At 42.9% G+C, this 21,655-nt stretch overlaps 2 protein-coding genes across 2 annotated transcripts in view; one reads left to right on the top strand and one right to left on the bottom strand.

Annotated features, from left to right (window-relative positions):
- Positions 1 to 12,805, top strand: part of ZKSCAN2 (zinc finger with KRAB and SCAN domains 2) — a 24,418-nt gene extending 11,613 nt beyond the window's left edge. The window contains exons 6-7 of the mRNA XM_043456178.1: positions 6,324 to 6,815; positions 8,123 to 12,805. Coding sequence (XP_043312113.1) covers positions 6,324 to 6,815; positions 8,123 to 9,045 — 1,415 coding nt within the window. The 3' untranslated portion in view covers positions 9,046 to 12,805. The remainder of the gene's footprint in view (positions 1 to 6,323; positions 6,816 to 8,122) is intronic.
- A 3,001-nt stretch (positions 12,806 to 15,806) lies between these two features.
- On the bottom strand, positions 15,807 to 19,895 carry LOC122433548 (uncharacterized protein C9orf40-like). The gene is made up of 2 exons (XM_043456583.1): positions 19,889 to 19,895; positions 15,807 to 16,760 (listed from the first exon to the last, which is right to left on the bottom strand). Exons 1-2 carry the CDS (start codon positions 19,893 to 19,895, stop codon positions 16,222 to 16,224), a joined length of 546 nt encoding a protein of 181 aa, XP_043312518.1. The 3' UTR covers positions 15,807 to 16,221.
- Positions 19,896 to 21,655: the final 1,760 nt, after the last annotated feature.

Below are 21,655 nucleotides of genomic sequence, written 5' to 3'. Positions count from 1 at the left end.
AATTTTTGGTAGAATTCAGCTATGAAGCCATCTGGTCCTGGGCTTTTGTTTGCTGGAAGATTTCTGATTACAGTTTCGATTTCCTTGCTTGTGATGGGTCTGTTAAGATCTTCTATTTCTTCCTGGTTCAGTTTTGGAAAGTCATACTTTTCTAAGAATTTGTCCATTTCTTCCAAGTTGTCCATTTTATTGGCATAGAGCTGCTGGTAGTAATCTCTTATGATCCTTTGCATTTCAGTGTTGTCTGTTGTGATCTCCCCATTTTCATTTCTGATTTTGTTAATTTGGTTCTTCTCCCTTTGTTTCATAATGAGTCTTGCTAATGGTCTGTCAATTTTGTTTATTTTTTCAAAAAACCAGCTTTTAGCTTTGTTGATTTTTGCTATGGTCCCTTTAGTTTCTTTTGCATTTATTTCTGCCCTAATTTTTAAGATTTCTTTCCTTCTACTAATCCTAGGGTTCTTCATTTCTTCCTTCTGTAATTGCTTTAGGTGTAGAGTTAGGTTATTTATTTGACTTTTTTCTTGTTTCTTGATGTAAGCCTGTAATGCTATGAACCTTCCCCTTAGCACTGCTTTTACAGTGTCCCATAGGTTTTGGGTTGTTGTGTTTTCATTTTCATTTGTTTCTATGCATATTTTGATTTCTTTTTTGATTTCTTCTATGATTTGTTGGTTATTCAGAAGTGTGTTATTTAGCCTCCATATGTTGAAATTTTTAATATTTTTTTTCCTGTAATTGAGATCTAATCTTACTGCACTGTGGTCAGAAAAGATGACTGGAATGATTTCAGTTTTTTTGAATTTACCAAGACTAGATTTATGGTCCAGGATGTGATCTATTCTGGAGAAGGTTCCAAGTGCACTTGAGAAAAAGGTGAAGTTGATTGTTTTGGGGTGAAATGTCCTATAGATATCAATTAGGTCTAGCTGGTCCATTGTGTCATTTAAAGTTTGTGTTTCCTTGTTAATTTTCTGTTTAGTTGACCTATCCATAGTTGTGAGTGGGATATTAAAGTCTCCCACTATTATTGTGTTACTATTAATTTCCACTTTCATACTCATTAGCATTTGCCTTACATATTGCGGTGCTCCTATGTTGGGTGCATATATATTTATAATTCTTATATCTTCTTCTTGGATTGATCCTTTGATCATTATGTAGTGTCCTTCTTTGTCTCTTTTCACAGCCTTTATTTGAAAGTCTATTTTATCTGATATGAGTATTGCGACTTCTGCTTTCTTTTGTTCTCTGTTTGCGTGAAATATTTTTTTCCAGCCCTTCACTTTTAGTCTGTATGTGTCTCTTGTTTTGAGATGGGTCTCTTGTAGACAGCATATATAGGGGTCTTGTTTTTGTATCCATTCAGCCAGTCTTTGTCTTTTGGTTGGGGCATTCAACCCATTTACATTTAAGGTAATTATTGATAGGTGTGGTCCTGTTGCCATTTACTTTGTTGTTTTGGGTTCACGTTTATACAACCTTTCTGCATTTCCTGTCTAGAGAAGATCCTTTAGCATTTGTTGAAGATCTGGTTTGGTGGTGCTGAATTCTCTCAGCTTTTGCTTGTCTGTAAAGCTTTTGAATTCTCCTTCATATCTGAATGAGATCCTTGCTGGGTACAGTAATCTAGGTTGTAGGTTATTCTCTTTCATTACTTTCAGTATGTCCTGCCATTCCCTTCTGGCCTGGAGGGTTTCTATTGATAGATCAGCTGTTATCCTTATGGGAATCCCTTTGTTTGTTATTTGTTGTTTCTCCCTTGCTGCTTTTAATATTTGTTCTTTGTGTTTGATCTTTGTTAATTTGATTAATATGTGTCTTGGGGTGTTTTGCCTTGGGTTTATCCTGTTTGGGACTCTCTGGGTTTCTTGGACTTGGGTGGCTATTACCTTCCCCATTTTAGGGAAGTTTTCAGCTGTCATCTCCTCAAGTATTTTCTCATGGCCTTTCTTTTTGTCTTCTTCTTCTGGGACTCCTATGATTCGAATGTTGGGGTGTTTCATATTGTCCCAGAGGTCCCTGAGGTTGTCCTCATTTCTTTTGATTCTTTTTTCTTTTTTCCTCTCTGCTTCATTTATTTCCACCATTTTATCTTCTACCTCACTTATCCTATCTTCTGCCTCCGTTATTCTACTCTTGGTTCCCTCCAAAGTGTTTTTGATCTCATTCATTGCATTATTCATTTTTAATTGACTCTTTTTTATTTCTTCTAGGTCTTTATTAAACATTTCTTGCATCTTCTCAATCTTTGTCTCCAGGCTATTTATCTGTAACTCCCATTTTGTTTTCAAGATTTTGGATCATTTTTATTATCATTATTCTAAATTCTTTTTCAGGTAGATTCCCTATCTCCTCCTCTGTTGTTTGACTTGGTGGTATTTTTCATGCTCCTTTACCTGTTGGGTATTTCTCTGCCTTTTCATCTTGTTTAGATTGCTGTGTCTGGAGTGGGCTTTCTGTATTCTGGAGGTCTGTAGTTCCTTTTTATTGTGGAGGTTTCACCCAGTGGGTGGGGTTAGATGATTGGCTTGTCAAGGTTTCCTGGTTAGGGAAGCTTGCGTCGGTGTTCTGGTGCATGGAACTGGATTTCTTCTCTCTGGAGTGCAATGGAGTGCCCAGTAATGAGTTTTGAGATGGGTCTATGTGTTATGTGTGACTTTGGGCAGCCTGTAAGTTGACGCTCAGGGCTATGTTCCTGCGTTGCTGGAGAATTTGCGTGGTATGTCTTGCTCTGGAACTTACTGGGTCTTGGGTGGTGGTTGGTTTCATTGTAGATATGGAGGCTTTTGGATGGTCTCTTATTACTTAATGTTCTGTGTAGTCAGGAGTTTTGTGGTGTTCTCAGGTTTTGGGCTTAAGTCTCCTGCCTCTGGATTTCAGTGTTATTCTTCCAGTAGTCTCAAGGCTTCTCCAACTATACAGCACTGATAATAAAACTTCTAGGTTAATGGCGAAAGATTCTCCACCGTGAGGGACACCCAGAGAGGTTCACAGAGTTACATGAAGAGGAGAGGGAGGAGGGAGATAGAGATGAGCAAGAGGAGAAAAAAGGGGGACTCAAGAGGAGAGAGACAGATCTACGCAGTTGTCTGTTCCCAAAGTGTTCTCCGTAGCCCAGACACCCATAAAGATTCACAGAATTGGATTGGGAAAAGAAGGGGAAAGGAGGAAATAGAGGTGTTCTGAGGTAGAAAACAGAGAGTCAAAAGTGGGAGAGAGTAATCAACACACTCCTGAGTAAAAATGGGAACTGAATATTGGATTCTTAAATGTCCAAAATTTATATCACATACTGAAAAACAAAGATTAAAAATCTAGAGTAGAGATTAGACTCTTAAAAATACAATATTAAAAACAAAAACAAGTACACAAAAAATTTTAGAAACATATATGAAGTTTGGTTTAAAAATAGGACTTCTCTTTTTTTTTTTTGCAAGGTTATAGTGAAATGAAAATGAAAATTAAGGAGTAGTAGAGGAGTAATAGAGGACTTTATAAGAAAATAAGAGAAAAAGAAAAGAAAAACAAGAAAAAAATTTTTTTCCTAATTAAAAAAAATCTTAAAAATATATGAAAATGAAAGTTAAGTAGTAATGGGGGAGTAATAGGGAATTTTAAAAGAAAAGAAAAAATAGAAAAGCAAAAAAAAATTTTTTTTTAATTAGGAAAAAAAAGGTAAAAATATATCTAGGAATTTCTCTGGAGCTGTTGCCGTCAGTGTGGGTTCAGTTCAGTTTGAGATAGCTCCTCATTCCAGCTTACACTTCTCGATATCTATAGGCCCCTTCCGGTGTAGTTGGTGTTACCTACAGGGATTTTAATCTGTTGCACCGGTCCCTTCTGAAGTGGTTCCCTTTGTTTATTTGGCTTCTGTTTGCTGGTCTCTTCAGTGTCTGATTTCCTCCCTGACACAGGCCGGCGGAGGTGGTCTCTTGTTCAGGTTCGCTAGATCCCTTGCGCTGCGGGGAGAGGGGTGTGGTGTTTTCCCAGTCTACGCTGCTCAGGCTCCCGGCTGCTCTATATGGAGCGTGCCCTGCGTTGCGTGCGGTTCCAGTTTTCGGGTACTCCACAAAAGCGCGGACTTGGCTGCGCCTGCGTTTTGTGCCTTCCCCGGCCGAGCAGCTCAGGCAGCCAGGAGCTTGACGGGTGCACTCTCCCCGGGTGCGGTGAGCCCTCTCCCCTCCGTGGCCCCAGCCTCAGTTTCCACTCGCGCTGGTCGGGTGCGTGCGCCCTGTGTTTAGCCGCGACCCTCCCGGCAGATGTCGACCATCCAGAATCTCAGGAAGTCTTTGGTTAGAAACTGGAGGCCCGTTTGCAGTGTGGTAGGGGATGCTGCCTCTGGGGCCGAGTTTGCCCCTTTCCCCTCCCCCCCTGCCTCCTGCCTGCGGCGGGGCTGGGCCGGTCAGCAGCCGGCTAGCTCCTCTGGACTTGCTCAGACCCTTTGTTCTGCGAACCGCCGGCAGTGTGTTTGGGCCGGTTAATTTTCTCTCTCTCTTTTGCTGTCCCACAGTTTAAGTTGGTATCTCACAAAAGCTCCCTCCGATTGCCCTCAGGACACTCAGGCCTGGTCCTTACCCTAAGCAATGCCGCCCGCTCCTCTCCGTTCGCCCCCACTTGCTGGTGGCAGATGTGGGCGCCTGGGGTACTTTTCTGCTGGGAGTTGCTTTTAGGCACGCAATCTGTGGGTTTTATTTATTTTTCCTCCCAGTTAGGTTGGCCTCCGAGATTCGAAAACTTCCCCCAGACCCGCCAGTGCGAGGGTTTCCTGGTGTTTGAAAACTTCCTCTATTAAGACTCCCTTCCCGGGACGGTCTCCGTCCCTAGCTCTTTTGTCTCTCTTTTTATCTTTTATATTTTGTCCTACCTCCTTTTGAAGACAATGGGCTGCTTTTTTGGGCGCCTGATGTCCTCAGCTAGCGATCAGAAGTTGTTTTGTGAAGTTTGCTCTGCGTTGAATTGTTCTTTCGATGAATTTGTAGGGGAGAAAGTGGTCTCCCCGTCCTATTCCTCCGCCATCTTGGCTCCTCTTCAGATATATTTTTTAAAAACTATATTTACAAGAGATACATCTTTCATATTTTTTAAAAGCTGTATTTACAATAGATACATCTTTAATATAAGAAAACAGAAACATTAAAATTAAAAGGGTAGGAAAAGATACTATGCCAAAGGAAGATGTTAAAATTTGGGGACTGGGAAATGCAGAACTAAACCACCAGTTGACAGTCATTGTGTGACAGTTGACTTATCATGTAACTACTTAGAACTCAATTTTCTGTCTTTAAAATATGGTTTAGGTTATGAGCATAGTTGTTAGTGTTAAATAATATGGATGAAGGCATTCTGCAGATGCTACAATGCAATAGAACATTGCCTGGTGTCACAGTTATTAGTGCCACCTTATGAAAAAGATGATAGTTTCTTAGATAAAATGGAAAAATAAACCAGACTAGGAGAGCTGAGACTGTATAATCGTGATTGCACCTATTCAAAAGAAACAAATCTCAGGAAAAAGATGGGAAAATGTATTACATATATACAGGTATTCACCATTCTGGAGATCCATAAACATGAGGGTCAGACAGTTTCAAATTTGGGAATCCAGTGAGACTGAAGGAAACCAGTAAGGCAGAGGATAGAAAGGACGAGTACAGATTACAGAACACCCCAAAAGCATGTTAACTATATTCAAACACACTCTTAAAACTTTAATTCTGCTATAAAAGCAGGACATCTGCTTGTCTTATGGATCATTTCATCTCTTGAAGTAGAGGAACTCAGTAACATCAAAAACTACTCTGGATATAGTTCTGCTCTTCAAAGAAGATGGGCTAAAGAAGTGATAGCAACTCTCATGCTGTTGGGTGTCTTAGTCCATTATTCCTAAAAATTTTTTAAAGGCAGACAGCTGAATCCTTATTAACCATAGCAATGGCAGATTTAGGGGCTGCATTTTTATTCTACCAGATAAACTTTGAGATCAGTATATCAATTTTAAAATCCTTCTGGGTTTTTGACTGAATAGATTTGAGAATTCATATCTGTAGTTTGAGTCTTCCTACCCAGAAATATAGTGTCTCTCCATTCTTTCTAATTCTTTTATGTCTTTCAATATAATATTATAGATTTTTTTATACAGACCCTCTCCTTCCTTACAAAGCTTATTCCCAGACATATCATAGTTCCAGGAAATGGGATTTGTTTTCCTGTACTTCTTATATTTTGTAATGTATGAAGGCTATCGACAACTTATATCTTTGAACTTTACCCTTGAATGGCTCCAGACACTTGTATCTTTGAAATTTATCCTTGAATGGCAGGTGTTCACTGGGGCTACGAGGAAACCAAGACTTTCCTTGACATCCTCCATGAGACTCGGTTTTATGAAGCACTGCAAGCCTGTCATCGGAAGAGCAAGTTATATGGGGCCGTGGCTGAGCAACTGCGAGAGTGTGGCTTCCTTAGAACTCCGGAACAGTGCCGGACCAAGTTCAAAAGCCTTCAGAAGAGTTACCGCAAAGTGAAAAATGGTCACGTGCTAGAGTCCTGCGCATTCTACAAGGAGATGGATGCCCTGATTAACTCTCGGGCATCTGCTACTCCCACCAGCTCCCCAGAAGAAGCCCCATCACCCTCAGTTCAAGAAAGAGACGACATGGAAATTGAACCCCAGGAACATACAGTCTGGGAACCTGAGGAGGACTCCCAGGAGGCACTTGTTGAAGACTCTGGCAGTGAGAGAATGAGTGAGGAGGAAATCTTGCAAGAACCAGAATTCCAGGGACCTCCAGGTTTACTGCAAAGCCCGAGTGGTAAGGATCATTGGGGCTCTGGGGTAGAGGAGGAGTCAGTGGGATTGCTGACAAATTAAGAGAGCTGGCACATCACGGTGCATGTCTGTTCATGAACAAATATTAAGGTTTGTGTGTCCTGTGCCATTTGAGGAAAAGGGTAAAGTGGCAGTGAATGAAAGAGAGTCCCTGTCCTCATGGTACTTCTGTTCAGGGGAGGAGCTTACATTTTCCTGATTTGGTCCTTGGGATCTCAGCCTTGGTTTTTGTGTGTAGAGGGCAGATAATGTTTTATATCTCCTAGAAATACTGTTGGGAAGAAGAACTTGGAATTATATGTGAGAAAAACTCAGGTCAAGGAGACATGTTGGTAAGCTCAGAGCAGAAATGTCTGTTATGTGTGATATGCATAAGAAAAAGGCAGAGACAGAAAGACTTTATTCTGATTCTGAGCTCCACCTGTGGGTGTCCCACCAACCACTGGATGCCTTCACGGGCATCTCACCAGCAGCCCAGCCTTAAAAGTTTCAAAAGGAACATCAGCGCCTTCCTTCCCACACCGTGGCTTCTCCTGGTGTCCCCCCGTAGCACATCCGGCCTGGATGGTAGGGATGTTTTCTGATGCCTTCTCTCATTTACATCCAGGCAGATGACGTATTTTCTCAACTGTTGGGGAATTTGCATCTGCCCCCTCTTTAGTTGCCGTAACCACTAGTTTAGCACTTCTCTGTCTCTTGCCTAAACTATTGTAAAAGTCCCCAAACCAGTTTTCCTCATTAGACTTGTGTTAAGCTCCCACAGCCGTCCTTAATCTGAGCTTATCTTTTTAACCTTACCTGTCATCATTTTCCTTCCTATACTCTATACTTATTCAAAACAAACATTTGAAAAAGGTATGAGAATTTGTAGTAGGCAAGATGGAATTTTTGACTCTGGAACTGGAACTGCTGAGTTGATAACTTTGGAAACAAAGTCTTTCTGTACCATCTCTGGTGAACCTTGTTTTTTAAGATGAGCTCCAGACCTGTCACCAAATTCCCAGGCTCTGTGTAAGCCAACTGCTAGGCTGTAACTTCCTCCAAGGCCCAGGTGGACCCAATCAGAACACTTCCAAAGAGGACATGATTAGGGCTTCTTACGTAAGTCGGTGGACTCACTGATGGCTATCCATGGGACTGAGAGAAGGTAAGGCCCAGTGAATCAGAGTAGAGTCCCCGTGCCTGAGGCCAGTGCAGCGCACAGAGGCCTGAAGGCACAGGGCCTGTCAGCCGTATTATTTATATTAGCCCAGAACTGGTCTGAATTGTTTATTGTCATCTTTTTTTCAGATTTTGAAATTGAAAGTAGTATCAAGGAGGATGCAACACAGGTGATCTGTAAGGACATGGAGCAGCATAGGGCATTCATAGAAAAGTCTAAAAGGGTCATTTCCCAGAATGTTGACCCAGGTAAATATCATAAAAGGGATTGCATCTCAGGAAGACAGTGGGAAAACCTTCACGGAATCCGACAGGGAAAACTGATGCCTCAGCCTCGAGATTTAGGGAAAGCCGTAGTGCATCAGAGGCCTCTCGTGGGGAAGAGGCCCTTCCGGCTCCTCAGATACGGAGAAAGCTTTGGAAGGAGTGCACGTCTCATGTGCCGCATGACCCACCAGAAGGAAAACCCTTCTAAGTGTAGTGTCTGTGGGAAGTGCTTCGGCAGAAGCAGGAGTCTAGTCCGACACCAAAGAATCCACACGGGAGAAAAACCTTTCAAGTGTCTCAACTGCGGGAAAAGCTTTAACGACTCCTCCAACTTTGGTGCCCACCAGAGAATTCACACAGGAGAGAAACCCTACAGATGTGGAGAGTGTGGGAAATGCTTCAGCCAGAGCTCGAGTCTCGTTATACACCAGAGAACCCACACTGGCGAGAAGCCCTACCAGTGTGGAGAGTGCGGGAGGAGTTTCACCAACAGTTCACACTTCAGCGCCCACCGGAGAGTCCACACTGGTGAGAATCCCTACAAGTGTGTGGACTGTGAGAAAAGTTTCAATAACTGCACAAGATTTCGCGAGCACCGGCGAGTACACACCGGGGAAAAGCCCTACGGGTGCATCCAGTGTGGCAGACGTTTCAGCAAGAGTTCTGTGCTCACCAAACATCGGGAGGTTCACGTGAGAGAAAAGCTGCTGCCACCCCCGCCAGCATTCTGCTCCCTGGAGAACCCCCTCAAGGGCAAGACTGATGACTTCAGGCAGACTTTATGATGATGAGCTCCTCTCTTCCTAAATATCCCCTTAGCCATTTTACCCTGATCTCACTCTCGGAAGCAATCTTTTCTTAGCTATACAGTGTCATTCCCAAGATAAGCTTGAGGATATAAATAAGCTAAAGGCTTGGATCCTGTTCTCACCTCTGCCTCTTACTTGATTAGCCTGTTCCTCTCCTGTGTGTCTCAACCTTTTCCCTTTAATAAAGTGAAGAAGATACAGGGTCTGAGTACACAGTGAAATTCTCTTCAGTATGTCGAAGCCACTGCCATGGGATCCCTAAACCCAACAACATCCAGAATCCTTCAGCACAGGGGAGAGTTGTTGCCAAGGAGATGAAAATGTTCAAGGTCGCTTTCATTATCTGCCATGTGTGATCTCGGATGCAACTCGATCACAGCTTCCTGTGTGGATAGAAATTTCAGGAGCCTGATAAGAACCACATCGGATCTGTCTTGGTTTTGAAGGTATTCACAAAAGGAGATTGAAGATTTTTTAGTTCCCTTTAGGAGTCTGTTGCAGTGTACCTTTTTTGTGTCAAGAAGTTGATCTAAAGAGCTCGGGTAGTGTCTCTGTATTGTCACTGAAACAATGCCGTGCTCTCCGTAGAGACAGGACACAGCTTATCACCCGTTGTCCTTTGTAGACTAACCTTCTCTGTACCTGAAGACTGACATCCCTTGGCTGTTGCTCCTCCAGCCTAGGAGTGATCCAGTTCCCTTTACTGTTCTTTTAAGTCCTACACTTACCTCTTCATTGTTCTGGGTGCCCTTGTCTGACTCTTCGGAACTACCATGCCTTCCTCAGACTGAGTAGCATGCATGCTCCTGGTGTGTCTCTTTAAAGTGGAATTCAGACACATTCCAGTTCTGAATGTGTAACTGCTCTAGTTTTTATCTAGAATATGACTGATACGTGGCAAATTTTCTGCCTCCCAACCCCACACTTATATATAATGTTATATAATTTTGGATAGTTTTCTAAAACTCTGAGGAACCAGGGAAGAGGTGAGTTAGAGACCTGAAACATTCAATATTTCAAAGACCAGTTGGACTCCTTAGCCCTGCTTTAGATCAGGTAGTCACCTTGGTCCAGACCAGCTCTCCAGGGCAGTTTGTTAAGTATACCGTTGTTCTTTTTTTGAGGCTAGCCCTTCTTCATATGGTCATAAACCTCTCTGTAGAGCCCTGAGTAATTTATACAACTCTACAGCTCACTGAGTGAAGGTGGAAATACTTTCTGACACTTCAGCCCAGAACACTTTCTGTTTTCCATACTTACCTGTTGGTCTGAAAAATCTCTTTGACAACCTCCAGCACTGACCCAATAACTACTGAAGAAAGGGTACAGATGGGGAGATAGTTCACTTGCGGATGTTGCAGATAAACACCTGGGATTTGGTCATCCAAAGCTGTTACTTCAGGATGCGACCAGTGGCATTTATACCCTTAAGGTGACAGTAACCTCAGGGGACTTTGCTTTGGGGAAGGAGAAGTCACAAGTTTAGTGGAAAGATAACCAGAGTCAGGGCTGTGTGTAGATCATTTTTTCACTTTTCTCCTTTCCTTTGTCAGATGCTCTTTTATTAGAAGACATCTGAGTATGTTTGAATTTTTTGAAACTTATCCAAGAAGATACCAAGGAGGATATAGGCAGTGTAGAAGGAAACCCAACCTATGGTGTCAGAATAGGCTGTGGCCTGTTGGAAGGCAGGTGACTCAGGTAAACGCTGATAAATGTTTCTTTCTGACATTCATTAGGAGCATTACGATTGTTCACATCTCACTAGGTTGATTTCCACTGTGTTGTCCAAACTATGAATTCCTAATAGTTAAGTGCAGTTTCATATCACTAGTGTGCCCAGCACAGAGAGGTGTGTGTGGTGCTAGTGGGTGTGTGCTGGTATTGTGTAGATGTTCTGGAATTCCTGCTCTAGAGAAGATGCACATTAATAGAAATCACCACTTAGTAATAGGTACCCAGGGTTGATCATTATATCAAAGCATGATTCAGGAAAGTAGATGATTTACTATAAATATTAATTAAGCACGATTATGTGTAAGGCTATGTTCTAGGCACAGTGAGGGATATGAAAATGAAAAAAAAAAAAGTCTTGGTGTCTGTGCTCAAGAAACTTGAGGCTTGGTGTCTGTGCTCAAGAAACTTGCAATATGATGAACGAACTATTGTAGCAAAAGATAATGCCAATGACATTAATGTCAGTTATGGAGCATTATTTGTTCATTAATGAAAGAGCCACCTTCTCTTGCAGAAGAGTTTTTCTCAATGCCTAAAATCATATTCTCTACCTCTGTCTCTTAAATTTCCCCAATGGCCAGAAAGGCTCAGGAACCATTCCTTCTCCAAGTGGAACAATCTGATTCTGTCTGTCATGTCTGGGATCATGCCAAGGTGGAATTGGGCCCCCTTGCCTGTTCCCAGTTGTAAGTGGACATTTGGACTTGTATTAAATTAACTTAATGAACTTTGCTTCTGAAGAAGGAGACAGTCCTACCCACCATCTTAGACCAAGGCTGTTTGTATTTTATCTTTTTTCAGGTGGAACATGAAAGTCAAAAGTGAAGTCACACTCTGATTACTGTGTCTCATATCACATAACATTGCCTTCATGACAATCCGTAGGAGAAGTTTTTTTCCCTAAGTTTCAGTATCAGGGAAAGCTCTGATCCTAAAGCAAAAAAAAAAAGTTACCATACAAACACTGTGACTTTTTTTTTTTTTTTTAGCAACTTACTACTATTCTTTCTTTGTTCTGGCTGCTGGAACAAAGAAACTTACAAAAACAGAACTTTTAAGTCACCTCAGCCAACCACTTAAACCTGTATTTGCTTAATCCTGTCTTATATCTTTAAAAATTACCCCGTATCCTATTTTTTAAAAGTGTACATAAGTAGTCATTTTATTCTCTGACTTCTTAACCAAGACCCTTTGGAGCCTGGCTGTATCCCTGCCTATGCTTACTGTGTTACTCCCACAAATACCCTAATTCTTACTAGCATTTTTATTACACATACAACCTACTTTATTCTTCTGGAAGGAAGCATTTTTTGGTTGTTTTGTTTTTTTTTTAAGAGGAAAACTTCACAGTACACTTCAAACAGCTCAGGGCAGCCTGCCGTGTGAATGAGCATTAGACCAGAAGCTGTAAGACAGGTTTCATTCTTGTCACTCCCACTTCCTGAGTGTTGTTGGACAAACGAGTCTCTCTCTCGGCCTGAGTTCCTTATCTGAAGAGAAACTGAGCATGATTGCCAAGACCACTCCAGCTCCAAGGTCCTGTGAGGCTCTGGGGCATTGGAAGAGAGAAGTTATAAGACCAGGCTGTCGCCCTGGCTTGCCACTGCAGGCAGCATTCAGGCCATACTGAATCCATCCCGTGAATCCATCCCATACTTCAGCAAGAGGTTGCTGTGAGCAACCAGCAGTCCAGGAGCGTGCTCAGTGAGGAGAAGGGACAAATCACTCATGTTCAACAGCAGGCAATAGACAGTGGCAGGTAGCTGCAGTGAAGAAAGACGATTTTGGGACCTCTGGTGCCCCATGACAGACGAACCTCAACTCTGAGGGAGCCGGGGACACCCCAAATGCAATGCTAAGCCCTTACCTCTGAATGCATTCCTAGTATAAATGTATGTCCACTCATTGTTTTGTGTGACTGTTCACTTAGATGTCTTCTTGAAAACTTGTATGTGAAATAAATGTCTAAATAAATGACTCCCATTGGCTTTTGCCATAATTCGAAGACTGTCTTCTATTGAGGGAAAAGAGAACTTATTCAAGAGGTAATAAAAGCTGATTCTCACAGCGAAGAAGAATCTGTCTCTTTCCCAGTCCACTGTTCTGCCCCTCAGCTAGCAGAGGTCTTGCGTGAGCCCACAGCTATTCCCCTGCAACAGTCCTCTGACGTCTGTCACTGCCATTGTCCTAGGGGATGCTTCACTGTAGTTCCAGAGTAGATTAGCTGTGGAGGCACACACTGGGTGTATGCTCATAAATTCACAGCCTCTCCTGGTAGAACCAGTTGACACAATTTCCCCAGACACAGTGCTGCTTTTGGTTCACTATTTGACTTAAAGAGTTCCAGTGGCTTCCACTTAGCCCTCCTTCCCATAGCAGCTCCAACTCCATAGGTCACAGTCAGTGAAGTGATTTTGCCCCTTGTTGAGGATGTTTTTCCAACTATACTCTTAGAAACTGTGAGAAGAACTGCAGGATAAATTTCGAGCCAGTTCACCTAAATATGAAGTGGATTCCAAAGAGTCTCTCCCACCTAGCCCTTATAAGCAGCCGACTGCAATAGCACCCTCCCAAGGTTCTCAAGAGTGATAACCACTCAGGGTCAGTACCTGAGTCCCTATACGTTTTCTATACTTTGCTTGAGCAAATGGCCATGACCTTTTTGGAGGAAACAAAGATAAAGGCTCAGAATATTCATGCTAGAGTTCTTCCACAAGATTATCTGATCTTCCATTTCTCTATAGAGATTTAGGTCTAGGAACTGACTCTCAGAGTGAGTTAGATGAGAGATTTTAAATCTCAGGCAGCAGGAGGTGGGGGTGTGGGAGGCATTCTCTGCAGGTCCGGTGGTGAAGAATCCACGTTGCAATGCAGTGGACACCAGTTCGATCTTAGGGAAGCTCCCACGATGCTGTGGGACGACTGAGCCCGGGCACCCTGAGCCTGTGCTCCACAACGACAGAGGTCACCACGGGGAGAGTCTGTGCACCGCAGCCAGAGAGTGGCCTCCACTCACCACGCCTGGAGAAAGCCCATGCGCAGCAACAAAGACCAAGCGCAGCCAAAATATATATATATTTTTAATCTCTAAGGGGAAAAATCATCTATCTTAAGGCTACAAATTTTCACTTCCTACAAACCAGTTAAGACAATTAGATTTCAAAGGAAGAAGGATGAATCCGTTGTGTTTCAAACCCCAAAAGGAACACAGCTAGTCACAACCTCCAAACTCCATGATGGAAGCAGGGATTTGGAGGGGAAGCAATGGTTTGGGGCCCAAGGCTGGCAAACGCCTACCCTGCTCTGAGGTGGTAGATGCTGTGGCAGTGTGGGAATAGAGGGGATGGGGAGCAGACTTGGAAGGCTGGCCTTAAGAATTGCTTGGATACATGAGCATGGAGCCATGGAGCACACAGGTGTGCTTGCAACCCCTCTTGCTAGAAATCATCCCAGCCGAGACAAGTGTGACTCAGCCGTAGGACATGCCATCTCTGAGGACCACTGCCAACAGCACCATGTGGTAGACAGACGAATGGCAGCCGCAGAGGGCACAAAGTAGAAAGTTAGGACCTGAAGATCATGGAGGGAGGGAGGGATAAAGCAGATGTGGTCTATTCATACAATGAAATATTAGCCATAGAAAGAATGGCATTTGTGGCCACCTAGAGATTATCATATGAAGTAAGCCAAAATCAAATATGTAGTATAACTTATATGAGGAATCTCAAAAAATTGATACAAATGAATTTATTTCCAAAACAAACTCACAGACACAGAAAACATAGGATTACCAAAAGGAAAGGGTATAAGGAGGGGTAAAATTAGGGTTTGGGGATTAACAGATACAACACTGCTAAATGCAAAATAGATAACAACAACAACCTACTGTATAGCACAAGACACTATATGCAATATCTTTTAATAACCTAAAATGGAAAAGATTCTGAAAAAGAATATCTGAAATCATGTTGTTGTATGCTTGAAACTAACACAACATTGGACCTCAATTATAATAAAAAATTTTTTTAATTTTAAAAATAAACAGGACATGAGAGTAGAAGATTGGCATACTTCCCTTTTGGATTGCTTAAACTCAGAGTTCTTGGACAGTCTTCTGAGGGTAAGATGCAAGAAGATAATACTAGACCCCTCAACAACATAGCATGTGAGGACTCAGGCCAATCCTGGCAAAAGGAAAAGAATCAGTACTTGTGCTCCAAGGGTGTAGAGCAGTGCATGCTTCCTGCAGTAGAAAGAAACACTGGAGACTGTGTCCAAAATCCTGGATTCTAATTGAGTTCTGCCTTTAGATCACTGTGTGATTATAGTCAAATTATTTAGTTAGCCTCTCTGGATGTAGGGGTTGGAGAGCATGAATGGTTCCCAACATTTTCCCCTCAAGAGGTCCAGAGATCCTCCTGTGAGGGTAACTGAGAAAATACATATGTGCAAAGTCCGTTCAGATTCTCCCTGTCAGAGATCCACCCCCTTGCAGATGATTCTGATATCTGCAAGTTTCAAAACCTTTGATTAGATGACCATAAATATAAAAATCACCACACTGTCCACTTAGAAGGTTTGAGGCAGTGTAATGCTTTATGAACATCTTATTTATTCTCACAGGCATGCTGAAGGAGGTTTTCCGTTGTACAGGTAAGGAAATTGAGACTGAGAGAAATTAAACACCTTCTTCAAACGTATACAGCGGACAAGCAGTTCTCAGACAAGTTCTGAGATTTAAACCTGGACCTTTCTTAAAATCCAAACTTGTAGCAACTGCATTTTACTACTGTCATAGAGTTTCAAGCTCCAGCATCCTCAAATTTTGTGACCTCATTGTTCCTGAGAAGATGAGAGGTAGGGTAGAGGTAAATAGGTGATCTGTTTCAACTTTGGATTTGACTCAGAAAAACATCTACTTCTGCTTCATTGACTACACTAAAGTCTTTGACTGTGTGGATCACAACAAACTGGAAAATTCTTTTTTTTGTGTGTGTGTGTGTATTAGAAAGTATTTTATTAATAAGTTATTATAAAACAATATTCATTTCATGTACACAAATTAACTTTTTGGTGCAACAACAGGAATATTTGAATGTTTCCCATCTATTTCTGTAACAGTCAGAATTCCATTTTGTAAGACTGATATCTTCAAATTTAGAACCTACACATACATTTTTCTTAAGAATGCACACATATTGTACTTCCCCTATAACTGCACTATATCCTTGACAAATCCCCATTGGGAGGTACAGTAGTGACTGCAGGCATTCATCTTTGAAACAACTTTTCCTCATTTTTCAGGTTTGGGAATGATACCACATCAAGTATGGAAAATAACTTTGTTCCTTAACATAAATTCACTTAGAGATTTCTCCTCGAGTTGAGAAAAACCCACTTCTTTAGCTCCTTCTGTCAAGACTCCATGTCAATCTCAGCCACTTCATTCTTGCCCTGCAGTGCTGTTTCTATCAGGTTGTCTTCGCTTACATCCTCAATGTCTGCCAGATCAATAGGCGGTAAAGGGTTCCTCCGGTACTGGAAGGTGTTATACTGCCAAAATTCTTCACTGAGCTGGCGCGGTGCGGCCCCCCAGTCTCCCCGCTGGGACTCTGCGCGCCCCGCCCCATCGTCGCCACCGCCTCTCGGGGGCCGGACACCCCGGGGCTCCTCCCCCGGCCCGCGGGGCCGCACGGGCGGCTGCAGCAGCTGCGACTCGCCGGTCTCCAGGCCGCGGCCCTCACGCTCCGCGCCGCCCTGAGCACCGGTATCCCCGTCGTCGCGGCGCTTGCTGGGCGAAACCGAAGGCTCAGTCATAGCCCCCGCGTCGATTTTACGCTTTCGGGGCAGCTCGGGGAAGCCGAAGGGCCGCCCGGGATGCGAGGCCCCCGGCGGCGGGATCCAGAGCGGCAGCGGCGGCGGCGGCGGCTCCTCAGGAAAGTCGCTGGAAAATTCTTAAACAGATAGAAATACCAGACCACCTTGCCTGTCTGCTGAGAAACCTGTTTGCAGGTCAAGAAGCAACAGTTAGAACCAGACATGGAAGAATGGACTTGTTTAAAATTGGGAAAGGAGTATGTCAAGGCTGTACATTGTCACCCTGTTTATTTAACTTCTGTACAGAGTATATCATGCAAAATGCTGGGCTGGATGAATCACAAGTTCGAATCAAGATTGTTGGGAGAAATATCAATAACCTCAGATACGCAGATGATGCACTCTAAAGACAAAAAGTGAAGAGGAACTAAAGAGCCTCTTGATCAGGGTGAAAGAGGAGAGTGAAAAAACAGGCTTAAAACTCCACATTCAAAAAACTAAGATCATAACATCCGGTCCCATCACTTCAAGGCAAATAGATGGGGGAAAAGTGGAAACAGTAGCAGATTTTATTTTCTTGGCCTCCAAAATCACTGCAGACAGTGACTGTAGCTACTAAATGAAAAAACGTTTACTCCTTGGAAGAAAAGCTATGACAAATCCAGCCAACATATTAAAAAGCAGAGACATCACTTTACCCACAAAGGTTCGTATAGTCAAAGTTATGGTTTTTCCAGTAGTCTTGTACAGATGTGAGAGCTGGACCATAAAGAAGGCTGAGTGCCAAAGAATTAATGCTTTTAAACTGTGGTGCTGGATAAGACTCTTGAGAGTCCCATAGACAGCAAGATCAAACTAGTCAATCTAAAGGAAATCAACCCTCGATACTCATTGGAAGGACTGATGCTGAAGTTGAAGCTCCAATACATTGGCCACCTGATGGGAAAGCCAACTCATTGGAAAATACCCTGATGCTGGGAAAGATTATGGGCAGGAGGAGAAGGGGGCAACAGAAGATGAGATGGTTGGATGCCATCACCAACTCAAAGGACATGAATTTGAGCAAACACTGGGAGATAGTGAAGAAGTGAAGTGCTGCAGTTCATGGGGTTGCAAAGAGTCAGACAGAATTTAGAAGCTGAAGAACTGTGGCAGAATGAATTTGAAAGTCATTAGGATCAGCTTATGCCATTCTTTCAGTCGATGAGGACTCAGTCCCTTTTATGCAGCAAACACTAAACAATAACATGGCGTCCCAAAGAGCAATTAGCATCGCTCTTCCTCTTGAGAGTGCATGGTCTAGAAATTGACGTGGAGACCCAGACTTGAAATCCAGTTACAAGTTAGGAGTGAGAAGAGTTGTAATGCACATCCTCTGTCCCTCTCCTCGTGGGGGAAAGGGGCATGTAGGTGACAAGGCAGGAGACATACTGACCCTTATTCAGCAACAGTAACGTGTGATGACAAAGATCATGTGAACTTTGTGTTTTTCAGGTCTACTATAACCTTCTACTTTTCTGCATATTCATCCTCTAATTTTTGAGAGTTTGATACTGAAATTCCAACTAAAAATCTTAATTTATCTACTTAAAATATAATTGTAATATATATAGTGAAACTATATGTAACTTTGTCCTGCATTTTCCAAGTCTCTTGTAAATGTGTTATCATACTTTCATCATTTAAAAAAATAAGAAAGAGGAAAAAAAAGAGATCATGAACTCTGCAGTCAAATGTACCTGATCTTAAATTTTGGCTCCACTAATGTGCTCTGTGACTTTGAGTAACATCTCTTGAAATCTCCATTTGTTCCTCTGAAAAAAAGGAAAGAGGAAGAGTTCCCTGGTGGCTCAGATGGTAAAGAATCCACCTGCAATGCAAGAGATCTCCCCCTGGGTCAGGAAGATCCCCTGGAGAAGGGAGGGGTTCCCCATTTCGATATTCTTGCCTGGGAAATCCCATGGAACGGAGCCTGGCAGGCTACAGTCCATAGGATCACAGAGTCAGACACGACTGCTACCTGTATTCATTTCCTGAGGCTGCTATGAAAAATGACCACAACCTCAGTGACACAAAAAAGAGCAAAAAGGCCTCCTCACCACTTTGGAGACCAGAAGTCTGAAATCAGGGCATCATCCATCCACACTCCCTCCAAAGGCTGCAGGGAAAAACCCTTCTTCACTTCTCGTAGCTCTTTTTGGTGACCCTGCTACTATCTTGTGACCCCACAACTCTGCCTCTATCCTTCTTCCATATATGCCTTCTCTGTGTCTCTATGTCCTTTTCTGTCTCTTATTAAGTCACTCTCCTGGGAGTTAGGGCCCATTCGGATCCAGTATGCTACCTTTCTTTGCATCTGTAAAGCCCTTATTTTCAAATAAGGTCACTTTTTTTTTTAATCTTTCGGCTGCACCACATGGCATGTGGGATCTTATTCTCCCCTCCCCGCCAGGGATCAAACCTGTGCCCACTGCAGTGGAAACGCAAAGTCTTAACCACTGGACCCCCAGTAAAGTCCCAAGTAAGGCCACATTCTGAGGTTCCAAGTGAACATGAATTTGGGGGGAACACTCTTCAACCCACTCCCTCATAGAATTATTGTGAGGGGTAAATGAAGTAATACATGGAACACATTCTGCACAGTGTCAAGCACACAGTAAACACTCAATAAATGTTAGCTGTACAATGTATGTGTGTGTGAGTCTGTGGATACATACACATGTATATTCAACTATTTTGTTGCTTTTTAATGGTTATGTATTTATTTTTAGCTGCACTGAGTCTTCACCGTTGTGCACAGGTTTCCTCTAGTTGTGGTGAATGGGCTTCTTGTTGCTTCTGATTTTATCAAATTATTTCCTCCCATCCCCCCCTTTTTTAATGGCGACGGTAGCAAGCTTTTCCTAAACATTTACTGTATGCAAGGTGTCATAGTAAGTCCTTCTCATGCATTAACTCATTTGACCTCACCATATGCCTGTTGCTAAGGAAACTGAGGCTCAGAGAGTTTAAATAAATTACCCAGGCAGGGTCACACCGCTAAGAAGTGTGGGGAGACTGGGATTCGAACCCAGGTTCAGCCGACTCCGGGGTCCTAGTTCTTAACTGAAGTAGGTCCATCATGCGTCATGCTGGGTCTTGAATTTGCCTTCATCAAGTTCTTTGCCTTCCCTCTCTTCACTGGGATGTTTTGGGCACATCATTCACCGTCCCTTCCTATCTCACCCTACTCCTGTGATCTACTAGATATGTTACAAGTTCTTACCGGACATTCTTCCAGCAAAGACTCCTCCTTTCCTGACTAACCCTGATGGTCTTCCACATCATTTGACATTTCTGTTCTATTCCTGCACAGTTCCCCTGCTCCGTGGGAAAGAATATGCCTGATGGCTGGGTCGGGAAGATCCCCTGCAGAAGGAAATGGCAAGGCATGCTGCGATTCTTGCCTGGGAAATCTCATGGACAGAGGAGCCTGGCGGGACATGACTTAGTGACTAAATAACAATTAACAGTCCTTATTCACAATTCTGTTTGTTCTTAACCCCGAGAGTTACTGTTTATGTGTAACTGCATGTCTTTAGATTACACAAACAGTGTAAGAGCCCAGCCTCTGAAGCCAGACCCCTGGGGTTTGAACCTCAGCTCTGCCACTTCCTGAGTGACCTTGAGTAAGTCATCTGACTTCTCTGGGCCTCACTTCCCTCATGCGCAACATGAAAAATAATAACAGAATAATAACAATAATATGTACCTGTACAGTTGTTGTGAAAATGCAATAAATTACCACATGTTTAGAACACAGAGCAGATCCTGGCATACAGGAAGCGCTTGTTAACTGTTAGCAGCTTTTTTTTTTTAATGTGAATGATTTTTCAAGTCTTTATTGAATTTGTTACAATATTTCTTCTGCTTTATGTTTTGGTTTTTTGGCCACAAGGCATGTGGGATCTTAGTTCGTTCCCCAGCCAGGGATCTAACCCACACCCTCCTGCATTGGAAAGTGAAGTCCTAACCACAGGATCACCAGGCAAGTCCCACTAGCTATTTTTATAATCACCTTCACTTTTTTTTTTTTTTTTTGGCTGCTCTGGGCCTTTGCTGCTGTGTGCAGGCTTTCTCTAGTTGTGGTGAGCAGGGGCTTCTCGCTGGAGTAGTGTCTCTTGTGGAGAAAGGGCTCTATGCGAGCAGGCTCAGTAGTTGCGCACAGGCTTAGTTGCTCCGCTGTGTGTGGGATCTTCCTAGACCAGAGATCAAACCCATGTTCCATGTTTTGGCAAGCAGATTCTTTTTATTTTTTAATCTTTGTTCTCTTTCTTTTAAAAAATTATTTATTTTTAATTGAAGGATAATAATTGCTTTATAATATTGTGTTGGTTTCTGCCATACATCAAACGTGAATCAGCCATAGTATACATATGTCCCCTCCCTCTTGAAACTCCTTCTCACCTCCCTTCCTATCCCACCCCTCTAGGTTGTTACGGAGCCCTCCCCCCGCCAGGTTGTTAGAGACCCAGCTCTGGTTTGAGTTCCCTGAGTCAGACAGCAAATTCCCACTAGCTATCTATTTTATATAGATTCTCATAGAGAAGACACACACTCTCCTTGTAAGGTATGAAGTCTGGAATGTGTCTTTTTATTCTTTTTTATCTTTAGTTATTCTTTATACTCTTATCTTTCATCTAATACCTGTCTCCCTAGACTTGTGCTATGACACATTACATATTTCCTTGGGAAATCCTTACAGCTCTGGGCCACCCGCATATCCACCCTCATCCTCAGCTAAAGTGCCATGAGTGGGTAGATTCATGTCCTGGATAGCACTGGAAACTAAACCAGACCCTCAAGTGTCCATTGGGCTTTTCAGCAGGGTCTTGAGGTCTGTGATCTGGAACTGATTTTGAGTCCAAACAGGACTCTAGAATGGACTTAGCTCCAGACTGAGTTCCCACGGGTCTGGCCCAACCTGGACTTTTGCTTCCTCCCCAGCAGTGTCCATTTATGAAAGGAAAGGCCAGCCAGTGGGCACACAGAA

The sequence above is a fragment of the Cervus canadensis genome, chromosome 32 (assembly GCF_019320065.1).
Source record: "Cervus canadensis isolate Bull #8, Minnesota chromosome 32, ASM1932006v1, whole genome shotgun sequence".
Lineage (NCBI taxonomy): Eukaryota > Metazoa > Chordata > Mammalia > Artiodactyla > Cervidae > Cervus > Cervus canadensis.
This window is presented reverse-complemented; position numbering and strand designations above follow the sequence as displayed.